This window comes from Palaemon carinicauda, chromosome 1 (assembly GCF_036898095.1).
Source record: "Palaemon carinicauda isolate YSFRI2023 chromosome 1, ASM3689809v2, whole genome shotgun sequence".
Classification (NCBI taxonomy): Eukaryota; Metazoa; Arthropoda; class Malacostraca; order Decapoda; family Palaemonidae; genus Palaemon; species Palaemon carinicauda.
Window position 1 is genome coordinate 212,929,808 of NC_090725.1, and position 17,351 is coordinate 212,947,158.

Sequence of the window (17,351 nt, forward strand, 5' to 3'; positions counted from 1 at the left end):
AAGATTTTACATATATCTACAATAAGTATGACACACCAGGGACAGGTTGCTTAGTCTTTACTAACGAAACCGAGACGATCAGATGTCCCAACTAGGGAACCAACTTTACTTGTTTATATATATATATATATATATATATATATATATATATATATATATATATATATATATATATATATATATATATATTATGGTCCAGTGTCGGGGCACCAAAAAAAAACATATTACATATATTACGGCTGGCAAGTTACATAACCTCCCCAGTTCCAACTCACCTGTTTGTTTTTACATAAATATGTTACTCTTGAATAATACCCGAGGTCTGAGAAATTATATAACTCCCAGATGAAAATATGTAAAAACGCTGAATATCCAAAGGTCTCTTACGTACACTCAAAACAAACATAGTAATTATTATTAAGAACTATCCAAAATAACTTCTTACTTCGATTCTTAAACAGGCATACGAAAATGTTCAACGAAATAATACACACTTTACAAAAATAAATATATTCTATAAAAAAATTACGACTCTTTGAAAGAAAGTACACTAAAAATAAATCACTGGAAATATTAAATCTGAACAAAAACTTAGCCTAAGACAAAAAAAATAATAGTATGAAAATTATACAATCACTGGTTTCACAGGAAATTAATTTATAAAAATATCTAATCTTGATAATTAATGACAATAATTAACCTTTAACACGCTAATGATTAAATCCTTATTGAAGTTTACATGAAAGTAACTGATAAACTTATGAGTTTTGGATCACACGAGGTAATCGAACAGTTAAGCCAAAATAAATACACCTCACTGCCCTCACCTAAATCTCACAGGACCTGTTACAAAAATTTATATAATTCCAGCACGTACACTAATACAATAACTCACCTTCATTTGTTTCATTAACATTTGAACACACTACACACAATACATGTTGGGTAAAAAACTTATTCACTTTGGAGAGGACACACACTCGAGGCACTTGAGAGAGAGGTGAACCTTGGCTCTCACAAAGGGATAGGCTGGATTTCTTCAGCTACAATGCCTCCCTGGGGTGTATATATATTGACTTAATTATTCTAGGTCCTTCTAGGTCAGGGGGTCTAGAAGCTTGGGGGTAGTGCCTAGCAGCGTAAGGTTGCCAACGATCAGGTTTCAGACGAATACCAACGCACAAGCATGACGACTTTCTCTCAGCTTACTCCGCCCACCTCCGTCCTCAAAGCAATAAAAAAAAAAGATAAAACAAACTCTGGGTTTTTCAAGAACATTCTAAACACGAGGAAATATGACAATTGCATAATCTCTTGCAAAACATGCTGCAATACCTCATATAAACATAAATAAAAATTACATAAGCCCTTGTTCATACCTCATATGGTTTGCACAGCACACTTATTCGAGTATGCATAAGACTTCGTAACAAAATACGTGAAATAAAAAGTTAATTTTTAAAAATAACGTAAATTTACATACACTGACTTAAATGAAAAATACAATGAAATGAACGATGAAAGTCTTATGTAATTGCATACAATTACTTATACCTACATGAGAGGAACTCACCTTACGAGCTGGCTTTATATCTCTTAAATACACAAATGAAATACATGAATAAAATATTTACTCTACACTAGACCAGCTTCATAAGAATATATATACATATATATATATATATATATATATATATATATATATATATATATATATATATATACAGTATATATATATATATATATATATATATATATATATATATATATATATATATATATATATATATTTATATGTGTGTGTGTGTGTGTGGGTGTATGCGTATGTGCATTTTTGTGTGTGTATATATGTATATATATGAGTATATATATATATATATATATATATATATATATATATATATATATATATATATATATATATATATGAGTATATATATATATATACATATATAAATATATGATGAAATGTATTTTCGCTTTTAGGCAGCTTCATAATAAGAAGGAAGGGGAACGAGAGCAGAAAATTGAGCATTTTAAACTATATATTTTAAGGTCACCAAGATTTGGGGAAATCATTTAGCCCTTCATCAGGGGTAGAACTCATGAATATAAACAGTTTGATACGTAGATTGACGAAATATTCTAAATAAAATCAAACAGTCTAAGAAGATGGCATACAAGAAATTAAGTTATATAACCTGTCGTTAGTACTTAACTTCTCAGAGTAAGTTCCTTGCCTGTGTTGCCATGCATTTTTTTTACCCTGTTTTTTTGTGAGTTACGTAAATTTGCTTTTTTTGGTCGTTCATGTGCATATCCTGTCAGCATTTTTATCTTAGTATTGTAAATAATGTAGTTTCTTATTTGTTAGTTATCTTTCTTGGAATATCAGATTTATTTTAGGATGAATATATGTCACAAACAATCGTGATTTTAATCAAAGTAAATATCAACCACAATGGCATCTAATACCGAATTATACCTTGGGAATATATATCCACTGGAATTCATTTATGGCAATAGCTTCTGGCTGGGTAGAGATTCGAACTCGTGCCACTCAGCCGAAACCCTGTATGCGAGGGCTCTTCCAATTAAGCTATCAAGACAGATATACGTTTCCTAACAAGTCACCGTACATATTCATGTCGAATTCAGGAATCTGTTCTCAGACTTAAAATAAACCCATCTCCACCATGATAGCTGAAGTGTGAGTTTGCAACACGTATTTATTTAAAGTGAATATACAGTACATCACTAACACTCCTGATTTTTTAATCAATTTAAATATCAACCACAATGACATTTAATACCTAATTCTACCTTGGGAATATATATCCACTGGAATTCATTTATGGTATTAGCTTCTGGCTGGGCAGACATTCCACAGAAATATTCACGGTGACTTGTAATGAAGTTATATCTCTTTTGATAGCTCAGTTGGTAGAGTCGTCGCAGGGATGGTTTTGGCTGAGTGGCACGAGTTCGAATCGCCGTTGTATTTATATATATATATATATATATATATATATATATATATATATATATATATATATATATATATATATATATATATAATGTGTGTCTATACTTTATATGTATATATATATACACATATATATATATACATATATATATATATATATATATATATATATATATATATATATATATATATATATATATATATATGTCTGTGTGTGTGTACCTATGTATATCGGTATCTATGTATGATTGTAAAAGGCTAATAATAATTGTAGGCTATTAATATTTCTATTTAGGAAATGATACACAGCACTGTCCCACGGAAACCGAGTCCTTTCAGTGCGTGGGAGACCCGATGTAAAGAACCTCTTCTCGTACTCTACTCTTTGTTCTTACTGGATGTTTTAAGTTTTTTTTTCTTTGTATAAACTATTATTATCTCTCGCTGTTTTCTTTTTTTTTCCTCAGTCTTTCTGAAAAGGTGCTGTCCTAACCATATTCGTTTGGATATGGGCATTGTCTCGTCTTATCCTCCACCCCCACTCTTTTGTGTCTCTCGGCGTTCAGTATGTCTGTGCCTATCTATTTCTTGGGGACTTGGGAGCATGCAGTCAGACTACTAAATATATTCACCGGTAATCTCACGATTAATGATTTTGCGCAATCTGTCATTATTCCGTTATCAGAACACAGAAGATAATCAGAGAATTCCATTATGATATCAGATTCATACATTAACCAGATAAACGAGACCGAACACAGTTACAGTAAGGGAACCATGTGACGGAGGAAGAAAACTATTCCACATTTCGGGGGTAGAATAATTTCCACTGAACAAAATCTGGATTACCTAAATAATCCTAAAATATAGACTTGTGTTCCTGTGGCACCATTGTAATATTTCAGTCAGTCAATTTACACTATAATCACAAAACTAATATAGAACAGGGGAAATTGTTACCACTTTTAATTTTTTAGGTCATTCCTGAATGAAAGATTTTATTTTTTTCCCTAATTCTCGTATTAATTTCATTCTATAAAATCGAATGATTATAATACGAACTATTATTTTCAAGAAAATGGTTACTGTCACTGCGTGCAAGTTATAGCTAATAATAATGATAATGACAATGAAAGAAATGCATTACATTTACAACAATCGTGCAAAAACTGATTAACTTATATAATACATCGCAACGCGTATGTCATGATGTAATAAATAGTCTTTTGGTATGTATAGGTCATCTCAAGCCCAATGTCTGTCTCTTTTACCCCTGCTTAGGATGAAGGGACTCAGAGAGCTTAAACGGCTGTTTGAAGAGTAAGATCCTTTGTCAGAAGGCACCCTGGTCCGAAATTCTCTTGAGAGGTTCTAATAACCTAGCAAATCTAAAGGTTCGCCGATGGAAGGGCAACGCTTGAAATTCCTTGGTGCACTTTTCATAACATCCATCGTATTTCAAAAAAAAAAAAAAAAAAAATAAAAAAAAATAAAAAAAAAAAAAAAAAAAAAAAAAAAAAGATTATGGCCAGGGTTAGACAAGTTTTTTTTATTATTATTATTATTAAATAAGGAAGAGACACAAGTTCTCTGAGCAAATGCTGTAAATACGATATATCCATTAATTTTTTGTTCTCTACTCTTGGGCAGTGCCATAGCCTCTGTACCATGGTCTCCCACTGTCTTGGGTTAGAGATCTCTTACTTGAGGGTACACTCGGGCACTCTATTCTATCTTATTTCTCTTCCTCTGGTTTTGTTAATTTTTTTATAGTTATTTAATAGATATTTATTTCAATGTTGTTACTGTTCGTAAAATATTTTATTTTCCTTGTTTCCTTCCCTCACTGGGTTATTTTCCCTGTTGGAGCCCCTGGGCTTATAGCATTCTGCTTTTCAAACTAGGGTTGTAGCTTAGCAAGTAATAATAATAATAATAATAATAATAATAATAATAATAATAATAATAAAATGGTTCTTGTAAGGTAGCCGGACTATATATACTCATTAAAGAAGAAATGCTGTCATTTTCCAGCGCATATGTGATTGAATAAATTCCTGATTAAAAAGAACATTGAAGGACAACTTAAACACCATATCAATAGTGAGCATAATGATTCATCAGTATTAAAAGGTCAAAATATATTATAAACTATGAAGTATTTTAAACCTAAAACCTGTTACTTTTATTTCACCTTTGGTTTCTTAGGATAAAACATAATTTGATATTGGGAAAGTAACATAACTATCAAAAAATAGAGATGATCAGAAATATGTAGCCAGTTATGAAACATCATATTCACGAAAAATCTTTAATTTGAACTTCAGACTTTAGGGCTCAAGCTCGGGAACCATAACCATAAGCCAATTGTTATTTGAATTTATAATTATGAAAATGTTACCAAAATATGACTCAACTTAGTTGTTGAAAGTCTTTGGTCTCGTCCTTCATCTTTAATCATCTCTATCTCACCTAATGAATTCATCTGACAAGTTTCTTGAGATATCTTGAACAAATGAGCAGAGGTATCTATAAAAATAGCCCATCATCCATCCTAGCTTCCTTACTGTACTAGAATATAATACATGAATCTTACATTTCGTGAAAAAGAAAGCTTGGATATCAAGTGACATCAGATATGAAGTCAGGTTGACACGCAAAATGAAACTGACTAAACAATATTCTGGATTTTAATGGAATTCAGCTTTGTGCCCAACTGGGATACTCCTTTATGACCATTCTGCAAGACACAAAATTACAATAGGAACTACAGTTGGTAAGTAGTTTTGGCAACGGTCCATTTGACCACCAAAAAAACATATTGCCGTGTTTGGATATATGAATGCGTATATTAACAGGATATATTGAACACTGAAACTTAATTCGAGGGGTGCCTCGAAATTAACAATTCTGATAAATCCTCTCAGATTTATGGTAAGTTCTGAAAAAAGTAAACTCGGGTCAATAATAACTTCAAGATAATACTGCAACTAATTATTAGTTAAAGTTTGATAGCTAGGCCTACTCTTCTTGGGGTATCCTTTATCTTTTAACACAGACAGACAAGGAGACAGAGAACTTCGTTAAAGAAATGTCAATTGTCAAAGTATTTGTTGTGTAATTGCAACTTACTGTTTTAATTGGCGAAGTAAAAGAGAAAAAGAGATACACTAATTGAAATGTTTATGATTACACACTAACATAAATGCTCGTAAACAACTATATACGGTATGTTGATTTTTCGGTCAAAGAAAGCTGTTTACAATGTTTACCAAGTAATAATTTATTCCCATATTTTTCTTATGGCTCTATGGGAAAACGAGGCTTGGCTATTTTTTCATCATGACATCAAGGATTCATCTCTTAATGAAGCCCAAGAATTCAAGAGCTCTTAGGTAAAATTAGTATTCCTGAGATCGGTTGACTCGTGTTACTTTATTTCGTAGTAGGAGTTTAATTTTAGCAATATTTATTGAAATCAAAACATCACTTCCAAGAAATAGAAGCCTTTTTTCATTAATGAATTTTAATTTATAAAGAAAAAATTAGTTTTACAGAGAGAGAGAGAGAGAGAGAGAGAGAGAGAGAGAGAGAGAGAGAGAGAGAGAGAGAGACTTAATTTGATTTGATTATCAGATAAATTCTTAGACAAAGATAAGTAGACCCACCGAGACACCTGCCTGAACGGCCAGATATATTTCTTTCCAGAGCTCCATTTATAGCCGACTGCATTGAGTAACCGGATTTGAGCGGCTACTACTGTTTATTTTATTATTTTTTTTCCACGCCATTAACTTATCATGCAACGATACAGGAGACTTGGCGCTTTGGTTAATGAATGAACCTGTTTACTCGAGTGAACGAGATAACCAAATTAGTAACGTAGGCATTCAGTATGAACTGGCCCCGAGTATGTAATACAAACGTTCATACTAACGTCCCGATGGTGTACTTTATTGAATTTATTGTTCGGATGGCATTTCTTTTTTTAAACTCCGTATAGTGAATAGCTTTAGGGTAAGTATTTTGTCTAAACTATTATGAGATATCTCATTATTTTTAGATATGAACAAATCTACCAAATATTATCAGATCATCGTCCCTTTAAAGATTTATTTGTTAAACGGAAATTTTATTTTCTGGAAATATGAAAATGGATAGTGTTTGGCATATCTAATATTATCAGATTGTCATCTTTTTAAAGATCGTACGATATCAAATATGACATGATTATTCTAAATTTTAATAAGTATGACTAAAATGTAATTCGATTGACTAATAAACGTTGGACTGCACTGAAGTAGCAAGTTCATTTGGCATCCCTGCCATGTTGATTTATTCACTGAGGAACAAGGTCTAGATACACAGTATCTTTCTTGGTCATCGTGATGAATGCTAGGCTAAGCGTGCGGGGAGGTTTGGTGGCCCATAGATGGGCCTCCTTAAATAAGTGTGTGAAGCAGCTATTACCGAGAAAATTATCCAAAATTCAGCTTTCAAAGTATGAATGTGGTAAAATCTTGCACCTCTTTTTTTTTCAAGTGGTTTTCTAAGACATATAGCAGAATCCAACTGGTTTTAACGCCTATTGTGTAGATTTAGTTTGATTCTATCAAGTTTATTCTGAATTTGAAGCTGTTTTGAGTTGTAACAAAAATATTGGTATAATGAAACTTAACGGCACAGTTCTGGATGCAACGTAAGTTATGAATTTTTTCATATTCAAAAACATAGAAATAACATATGATATTTTTACAATCATAAAAGACTAACAATGAAGTGTAAATGTTAGGCCACAGTTGTTAAAATAACATGACTGTAATAAAACCTTAATGATTTAGCAGGGCTACGCTACCGCATATATTTGATACATGTAATATGTTTATGATTATATAAAGGTTATTCTTATTACAGACATACACTATAATAAATTAGTTTCAGATCATAGAAGATCTATAGTAATACAAATATACCATTCTTCTAAAAGGTCTACTATTATATAGCATCAATTCTTATAAGTGACCTATAAATGGCCTTTAAAATGGGTAGGCTATATAATACCTAGTTCTTATGATAAACATTATGGCAATGTAGACTTAATAATTAAAGATGGAACATAATGAAATGAGTTACCATACCTGTTATGACAGAGCAAAGGAAATGTGTGTGTGTGTGTGTGTGTTTGCATATGTGTGTGTGGACTGATGGATAATCTTGATAAAGATGACAGTCAACTGATGAGCACCAACTGGTTTTGTTTCTCTTTCAGAGGCGACTAAGTGTAGCTCCTCATCTTTAACATGTTCCTCCCATAACTGCCACCTCGCATCGTGACTGGCTACCATCTTCTCACAGCTGGCACACATAAATATATCAATAATAGTTATGGAAATAAGGACTTCAAGGGCTCCGACCGTCTCTGACAGCGTGAAGGTTGGATGGAAGAGGTTCCCACGGCAACTTGAAACAACGTATCTTATGTGGGTGGCTACACCAAATGAGCGAGAAGGCTTGATCCTCTGCAGTTGTCACCAAGCGATGTATAGTGGCGTAACTATGGGGACCTGAGGGGCCACATGTCCCCATTCAAAGCCTGTCCCCCCAAAGAAAATTCATTCCAAAAGGATTTTCCCTTATCCTCTCTGCAAAGGGACATTAAATACAAATCTTAAAATGTTTAGCTATTTCACAAGCTCATACCTTAAATTCCTTCATAGAAAAAATATTAGTTCACTAAATAACTTCACTATATCAAGTTATGGACAATGAAAAAGGCATTACAGGTATAGAAAGGTTCTGATTTTGCACAGCATGCGAGAAATGATTATTACAAGCTCACATTTTGTACATCCATGTTGCATTAGTTTCGGCACATAAAAACAGATAAAAGAAAACAGACTTTATGTTAAACAAGTTAGAAAAGTACTATGCCTGAAAGCAAGACAGAAAATCGCATGGAGAGGCACAGGGAGAACACAGGAAGCAGCAACAGACAATTATCTTGAAATACTACATCTAATCAGTGAATATGATAACATTGTAAAACAGAGGCTAGGAAGAATACTTAGTATAAAATACATAAGCCTAGATATCCAGAATGAAGTGCTAGAGATTCTAGCTTACTTTATAAGAGATGAAATATCCAAAGAAGTCCATGTCAGCGCTGACTACTCAGTCATGGTTGCTGAAAGCAAAGACATCAGTAGCAAGGAACAACTGTCACATGTACACTTGCATGAATTAAATGCCAGATATCTGAAGGGGAAATTATTCAAATATTGAAATCTTGAGGCCTCTGAGATGAGTGGTATGAATAAAGGTGTTCAGGTATTATCTAAGAAATAAGCTTCAAGAGCAGAATACATTCGCTACTACAACCATTGTTTGAATCTGCTTATATTTGAAATCTGTCAAACTAGCTGATCATTTTTTTGCCCTTCTTGGGTCTTTATTTGACTTCATATCCACACATGTACCGCACGAGTTGTTTGTTAAGAAACACAGAGAAATATATCTATTACAGCAGGAGAAGAAGCTGTAGAAATGGAGTGACACAAGGTGGTCCTGGTAGTACTTATCTTGTAAATGCCTTCTAGATACATTTCATACAGTCATAGCAACTCTGCAAAATATATCTGAGGCACACACAGGAAAATGGGCTCATGACGCCAATAGCTTACTAGAGAATATTGATCATAGTATTGTTATCTCATTGTCATGTTCACCAGCATTTTGCAAAAGATTAAGTTGGTATCTGACATGCTGCAGTCTCCATCGCTAGACATATGAGCTGCAGCAGACATGGTTAAGACAGCTGTAGAAGACTTTGGCATCTAAAAGAAATGAAGAATGCTGGCATGAACTGTGGGAAAAAGCTAAATTATTATTATTATTATTACTATCCAAGCTACAACCCTAGTTAGAAAAGCAAGATGCTATAAGCCCAGGGGCTCCAACAGGGAAAAATAGCCCAGTGAGGAAAGGAAATAAGGAAATAAATAAATGAAGAGAACAAATTAACAATAAATCATTCTAAAAAAAGTAACAACGTCAAAAGAGACATGTCATATATAAACTATTAACAACATCAAAAACAAATATGTCATAAATAAACTTTAAAAAGACTCATGTCAGCCTGGTCAACAAAAAAGCATTTGCTCCAACTTTGAACTTTTGAAGTTCAACTGATTTAACTACCCGATTAGGAAGATCATTCCACAACTTGGTAACCGTTGGAATAAAACTTCTAGAATACTGCGTAGTATTGAGCCTCATGATGGAGAAGGCCTGGCTATTAGAATTAACTGCCTGCCTAGTATTACGAACAGGATAGAATTGTCCAGGGAGATCTGAATGTAAAGGATGGTCAGAGTTATGAAAAATCTTATGCAACATGCACAATGAACTAATTGAACGACGGTGCCAGAGATTAATATCTAGATCAGGAATAAGAAATTTAATAGACCGTAAGTTTCTGTCCAACAAATTAAGATGAGAATCAGCAGCTGAAGACCAGACAGGAGAACAATACTCAAAACAAGGTAGAATGAAAGAATTAAAACACTTCTTCAGAATAGATTGATCACCGAAAATCTTGAAAGACTTTCTCAATAAGCCTATTTTTGTGCAATTGAAGAAGACACAGACCTTAAATGTTTCTCAAAAGTAAATTTGCTGTCGACAATCACACCTAAAATCTTGAAAGAGTCATACAAATTTAAAGAAACATTATCAATACTGAGATCCGGATGTTGAGGAGCCACCGTCCTTGACCTACTTACAATCATACTTTGAGTTTTGTTAGGATTCAACTTCATACCCCATAATTTGCACCATGCACTAATTCTAGCTAAATCTCTATTAAGGGATTCACCAACCCCAGATCTACATTCAGGGGATGGAATTGATGCAAAGAGAGTAGCATCATCTGCATATGCAACAAGCTTGTTTTCTAGGCCAAACCACATGTCATGTGTATATAGTATGAAAAGTAATGGGCCAAGAACACTACCCTGTGGAACACCGAATATCACATTCCTATAATCACTATGGTGCCCATCAACAACAACCCTTTGAGATCTATTACTTAAAAAATCAATAATAATGCTAAGAAACGACCCACCCACTCCCAACTGTTTTAGTTTGAAAACAAGGGCCTTATGATTAACATGGTCAAAGGCAGCACTAAAATCAAGGCCAATCATACAAACTTCCTGACCACAATCAATGGATTTCTGTACAGCATTGGAGATTGTAAGAAGGGCATCAAATGCTCCAAGGCCTTTACGAAAACCAAATTGCAAACTAGGGAGTAGATGATTACCTTCAGCAAACCTATTAAGACGTTTTGCCAGAAGACGTTCAAAAACTTTAGATAATATGGGAGTTATGGAAATTGGGCGGTAATCAGTGGGACTTGAGCTACCACAAACACATTTACATAGAGGAGTAACATTACCAATTCTCCAACAAGTGCTAAAAGCTCCTCTTCTTGCTAACTTGCGCAAAATAACAGATAACTTTGGAGCTAAGACATCTGCTGTCTTTATAAAAAACAAAGGAAAAATACCATTTGGGTCTACACCTCCATAAGCATCAAGGTCCACCAACAGAGCTTTAATATCACGAGATCGAAAAGCTAAACTAGTTAGTTTAGCCTCAGGAAAACAGGAATGAGGATTTTAAGTTCTTCATTACTCTGTTTACTGTCAAATACATCAGCCAAAAGGGTTGCCTTTTCCTTTGGACAGTGAGTGACTGAGCCATCTGGTTTAAGTTAAGGAGGAACTGTTGCATCTACACCAAAGAGTGCAGATTTTAGGGTAGACCACCATTTTTGTTCCTGAGTTGTACCAGAAAGTGTTTCTTTTATGGTTAAATTGTACTCCTTTTCAGTTGAGGCATAAACTCTCTGAGCAAAAGCTCGAAGCTGAGTATAGTTGTTCCAGGTCAAATCTGATCTGTTACCCTTCCAAAGGTAATAGGCCTCCTGCTTCTCCAAATAAGCACGTCTACAATCATCGTTGAACCACGGTTTGTCCTCACTCGGTACCTTAGCACACGAGAAGGGATACGCCTATCAATTATGTTGACTAGATTCTCATTCAAAGGGACAACAGGATCTACACTAGTATATAATTGTGACCAATTCAAGCACAAAAGATCATGCAAAATCCCATTCCAGTCTGCTTGGGATTTCATTTAAATTTTACAAGAATATGATATATCAGGGACAGGCTGCTCAGTCTTCACTAATAATGAAATCAAGGCATGATCAGATGTCCTGACTGGAGAACCAACCTTACTAGTTATAACGCCAGGGGAGTCAGTGTATACGAGGTCCAAGCAATTACCAGACCTGTGAGTAGCTTCATTTATGATTTGCTCACAGCCTGATTCAGAGGCAAAGTCTAAAGCTCTTAAGCCATAGCGATTGGTAGGAGAGATAGAACTTAACCACTCCCTATGGTGAGCATTAAAATCACCAACAAAGACAAAAGAAGCCTTTCTATCATCTTCTTGCATCTTAGCCATAATGGTAAGAAGACAATCGAAGATAGAATCATCCATATCTGGATTCCGGTAGATCGAACACAAATAAAAGTTGTTATGCCTGCCACAAACTTTTATTACCTGAATCTCATGACATCCACATTGATAGCAGGACTTATGAGAAGCAGGGTACTCGGTCCTAATATACACCGCCATTCCCCTGGCCCTAGGGATGGCATCACGTTTCTACATTATTGGCTTCTTAAAACCAGTTATAAGGAGCTCAGACGAGTGCCTCATATTAGAAACCAAAGTTTCTGAGCACAAAAGAATATCATACTGTAAGGTCTTGGATATTTGCATGAAGATCACGAATATTGCAATACAGAAGACGACATTGATGAAATCTAGGACGTACTGGTCCCGGATTTCGCTCAAGTCTCCAGACAGCCTAAGAATTAATAGAAATAAAAAAGCTGTTGGAAATCTAGTTGGTATACTTTTTGAAGAGCCAACCCAGAGGAGGATGAGTAGACCATCCAGATGTCTACACAACAGCATATTTCTGGAGACAACTGGCCAATAGAACACAAAAGATAGATATGACTCTCCGGAGAAGAAATATTGCGTTAACCTTTACTATGAAATGTTAGACAGAACTGCACCCAAGGTTCAGTGATGCTAATAAAAAAGTTGCTAAAATCAATATCTGTACTAGATCAACATAGCTCAAACTTTCTGGATTTTAGAGCTTTTAAACCTTTTGCAGAAAATTTGAACTTTCAGCTTTCATAAGTCCATATCAGGAGGTATCCCCAGATCTGTGCAAGCTTATTACTATTACACTGGTACTGCCACTGACTTCAGCATCATGTGAGAGAATTTTTTCCTCAAAGAGGCTCATTAAAAGCTACCTGCAAAGCATTATGTCTGACACCAGGTTCTTACCACGTGGAGATATTGAGATTCACCCAATCAGAGCAAAATATACTGACATGGATAACTTTTTTTTTATATTTGTGCAGAAACACGTAACAAAAATACAGTTTTTTATGAGATATGCAGTTAAATGCTGCTTCTTTCATTTGCAAATTTCCAACTAGTGCTGTGTCTTTCACTTGTTTAGTTATTATTTAAATACAATAAATGCTTCAAGTTTCACTTAAAAACATGGGTTTAATTTTCTTTTTAGAAAAAATACTCTAATAGAATGTTATATGGTATGTATGTTTGCCCATTTAAGAAAAGCTAATACCCCCCATAAAATGAACCCTAGATACGCCACTGGCGATGTAACATGTTTTAAAATAAGTGGCGGTTTGCAGCGTCTTCACACAAGATCATACTATTTTCCATCAAATAATGACATATTTGCACAGAAGGAAAGCTACGATAGCAGTGAATGATGTGTTGGAGAGTGGTATTTCTAGTGTGTCCATATGTCACTTTGACATATGGTAGAAAGAGAGGTGATCAAAAAGATTAACGAACATACGCATCCCCCTTCTGCAGTTGCCATCGAAGTGGAAAATGTCTTAACTGATGCTAGAGACCTGGCTGAAATGACTTGTGAGCCACCAAGTACAATTATCAATAAGTGCTTTGAAAATATGTCAGTGGCAAGCAATGCGAAAAATTATTCGTAGAAAACGAAATGAAGTTAACCAAGTCCCTGAAAACCCAAAATCCATTCAAGAACTTCAGTTACCAGAAGAATATATAATATATAAACCCACCCAAATACCAACGAAAATTTTTGTTTGATGGATAGAGGTGCAGGCAACGAACGGGTTATTATATTTGGAAGAGAAAGTTGGTTGGAGAACATTGCAACTTCTAAAGGCGGGTTTACACGGCCGAACAGCTCGCCGAGCCCGGTTGTCGAACCTACTTGTAGAACGGCTCGAAGAGCTTTCAGACAGTACATCAAACCTCAGTGTGCCTCGTGCTAAAACAACGTCAACATGTCTCTCGACCCGGACGATTCGATAGTCATTGCTTTAGCAGTGGCACTAAGAAGGAAAAAAAAAAAGATCAAAGTGGACAAAGGATTGGCTACTAAAAAGAGAGAAATTTTCACACACCAAATTGCTTGTTGCTTTAAAATTAGAGCCAGATGACTGGCGCAATTATTTGCGTATGGATGAAGACACGTACATTCATCTACTGAATCGTGTCAGCCCTTTCATTACTTATGAAGATACAACTATGAGGAAGGCCATAACTCCACATGAAAGACTGAGTGTCCGCTATTCCTTTGTTTTTGGCTACTTTATTGGAATAATCTTTTGATTTAACTTTCCATAAAGCTGGATGAGCCCGATATGCATGTATGAAATCAAGTACGACTTCCTTCTCATTCTTGCTTTCATTAATGGCAGCCATTATTCATTTCTTTGATGATGTTTCCTCTAGCAGGTTTGAATAACAACGGAGGTTCGGTGCTCGACACCCGTTCACGCGTTCACACCGTTCGTCAAACAATGTAGCTCTGCCCACAAAAGTCAAGATGAGCCTGACTTTCATCGAGCCGTTCGACGAGTGCGCTCGACAACCTAATAGCCCGTTTACACGATCGAACATTAATTCAAACACAGGGTTGTCGAACCAGGCTCGACGAGCTGTTCGCCCGTGTAAACCCCGCTTAAGATTTGGTATGCTGACGGAACATTTGCAGTAGCACCACAGCTATTTTATCAAGTGTATCTCATTCTTGTTAAGAAACATATTGTACGCGCTTTTACAAAACAAGCAGTATGCAACATATGTGAGGTTGTTTGAGATGGTAAAGGAGATGACCGCAAACTCACAACCCAACGTAATCAATTGTGATTTTGAGCAGGCTGCTTTTACCGCCATAAAAGACTCCTTCCCGAATGTTGAAATCAGAGGCTGCCTTTTTCATCTATCTCAAAATCTACTAAAGCAGCTAAGTGACTTTGGTCTCAGGAATTTATACAACACAAATCCTGATATTGCATTATATGCGAAAATGATAACTGCTCTATGCTTTGTGCTAGTTGTCGACCTAGACACTTCCATAGATTCATTGGCAGGTAATCTACCAGAGGAGTTAATTCCCATTTTAAACTGGTTTGAAGACAATTATATTGGTCGTCCTAATCGGCGTGGAGCAGGCAGACGAAATCCTTTATGTATGACAGAAATGTGGAATATGCATAAAAGAACATTAGATGGAGAAAACAGAACAAATAACTATGCTGAGGCGGCCAATAGGAGATTGAAAAGTGAACTCGGAATGTTACACCCGACCATTTGGAAATTCATCAATGTCCTTAGGCTAGTTCAAAAGGGAAGAGACGAGTACTTCGAGAAACTTGCATGCGGCCATGGACCATAATCGAAACTACTTAAATACAGAAAAGCAGATGAGAGAATTTATTGTTTCAGAGTATGGTGTCCCAAATGTACAGACAAATTATTTCTAAAAGTTATAATTCAGGCAACGGGATAAGTCAGAGGCGAATCTGATCTTTCAAACTTATATGTATTTCAGTAAAGAATTTTACATAAATCTTGAGCACTTCATTTACGTTATCAAAGCTAATAATCCTGGTTAGTGTTTAAACAGTCTTTATATTTTGTGCAATTCTCGATAATTATCAACATGTGCTCTTACATCTGTTAAATACATATCATATTTCCAGGCAAGACTACAGCTAGGAGACTAGTTTACATTTACTCTACAATTCACTCAGACAAAGTACAAGTCCAAATAAAGGCTTAGCTTGGGTGCCCTCGGGCACAACGGTAATTGTGCAGTTTTCGGATGCTCCTCATATAGAGGAAAAGGTAAGGATCTCACTTTTCATAAATTCCCTAAGGACATCATTACAAGGAAAACGTGGATTGAGCTGTGCAAACGAGAAGATCTTATTAATTGGGAAAACGCTCAGATATGTAGTAAACACTTTGAAGCTGATGCATTTGAAAGGAATTTGATGTATGAATTGCTAAATCAACCAGTGCCTCGATCTCTAATCAGAATAAAGAAAGGATCTGTACCAACGATGCATTTACCTACAACTGGACATTCACATGCATCACAAGGTAAGAAACCAGTATCGTGTATTGTTGGTTAAACACTAATATATAAATGACCCTGTAATCAACTTACATAGATTATAATTATTTTATATCCTCTTTATTATTCATCAGTAATCTGGAAATCGCGGAATCAGTTGTTTTCCTCATATATAGAGTCCTCTCAATACACGTCATCAAACTTCCGGTCCGCCATCTTGGAGGACAAACAAAGACGTGTTCAGTGAATAGCTATGGTTGAACTGTTGAATATTTAGCCATCTCATCACATTCACATTCACACAATGCCCAGTTTTTGCGCTATTGCTGGCTGTGGGAATCGAGGACAAAGAGATGACAAGAGTTTCTACCGCATACCGGCAGTTATTCAGAATCAGGACAAAGATACAGAGGAATTATCCAAGCGCAGACGTGACTTGTGGTTGACCAGAATATCACGGGCTGATCTACGTGAATCCTCACTACCCTACGCACGTATTTGTTCTGATCATTTCATATCAGGTCAGTCTCGGCTAGGCCCTAAAAGTATCATTATTCCTGTGTAAACATGCTATATCCGATTGCAGGGGTGACTTCACAAGTATCATCGTCAGTTCAGTGTGTAGTGTGGGTGGGGCAAGGGGCATCTCAGTTTTAAAACATCAAAGTGGCATCTCAGATTTTCAAAACAAAAATTAAAAGCGCCCATATTGGCTATATTAACAAAGGCTACTTACCTAGGTCTCTATTTCGTCAAGGTGCTCATGCCTATATATAATTAAGTGTATATTTATATTTATTTTAATTTGTGTATTAAATTGTGCAGACA

General features: G+C 35.2%; 1 protein-coding gene across 1 annotated transcript; it reads left to right on the forward strand.

The window, feature by feature from the left end:
• Positions 1–15,260: 15,260 nt before the first annotated feature.
• On the forward strand, positions 15,261–15,839 carry LOC137638108 (uncharacterized). The gene has a single exon (XM_068370204.1). The coding sequence runs from the start codon at positions 15,261–15,263 to the stop codon at positions 15,837–15,839; it is 579 nt and encodes a 192-aa protein (XP_068226305.1).
• The last annotated feature ends 1,512 nt before the right edge of the window (positions 15,840–17,351 follow it).

Bases quoted from the DNA above. Each gene is read 5' to 3' on its own strand.
- LOC137638108 (XM_068370204.1), top strand. From the start codon at position 15,261: ATGGTAAAGGAGATGACCGCAAACTCACAACCCAACGTAATCAATTGT.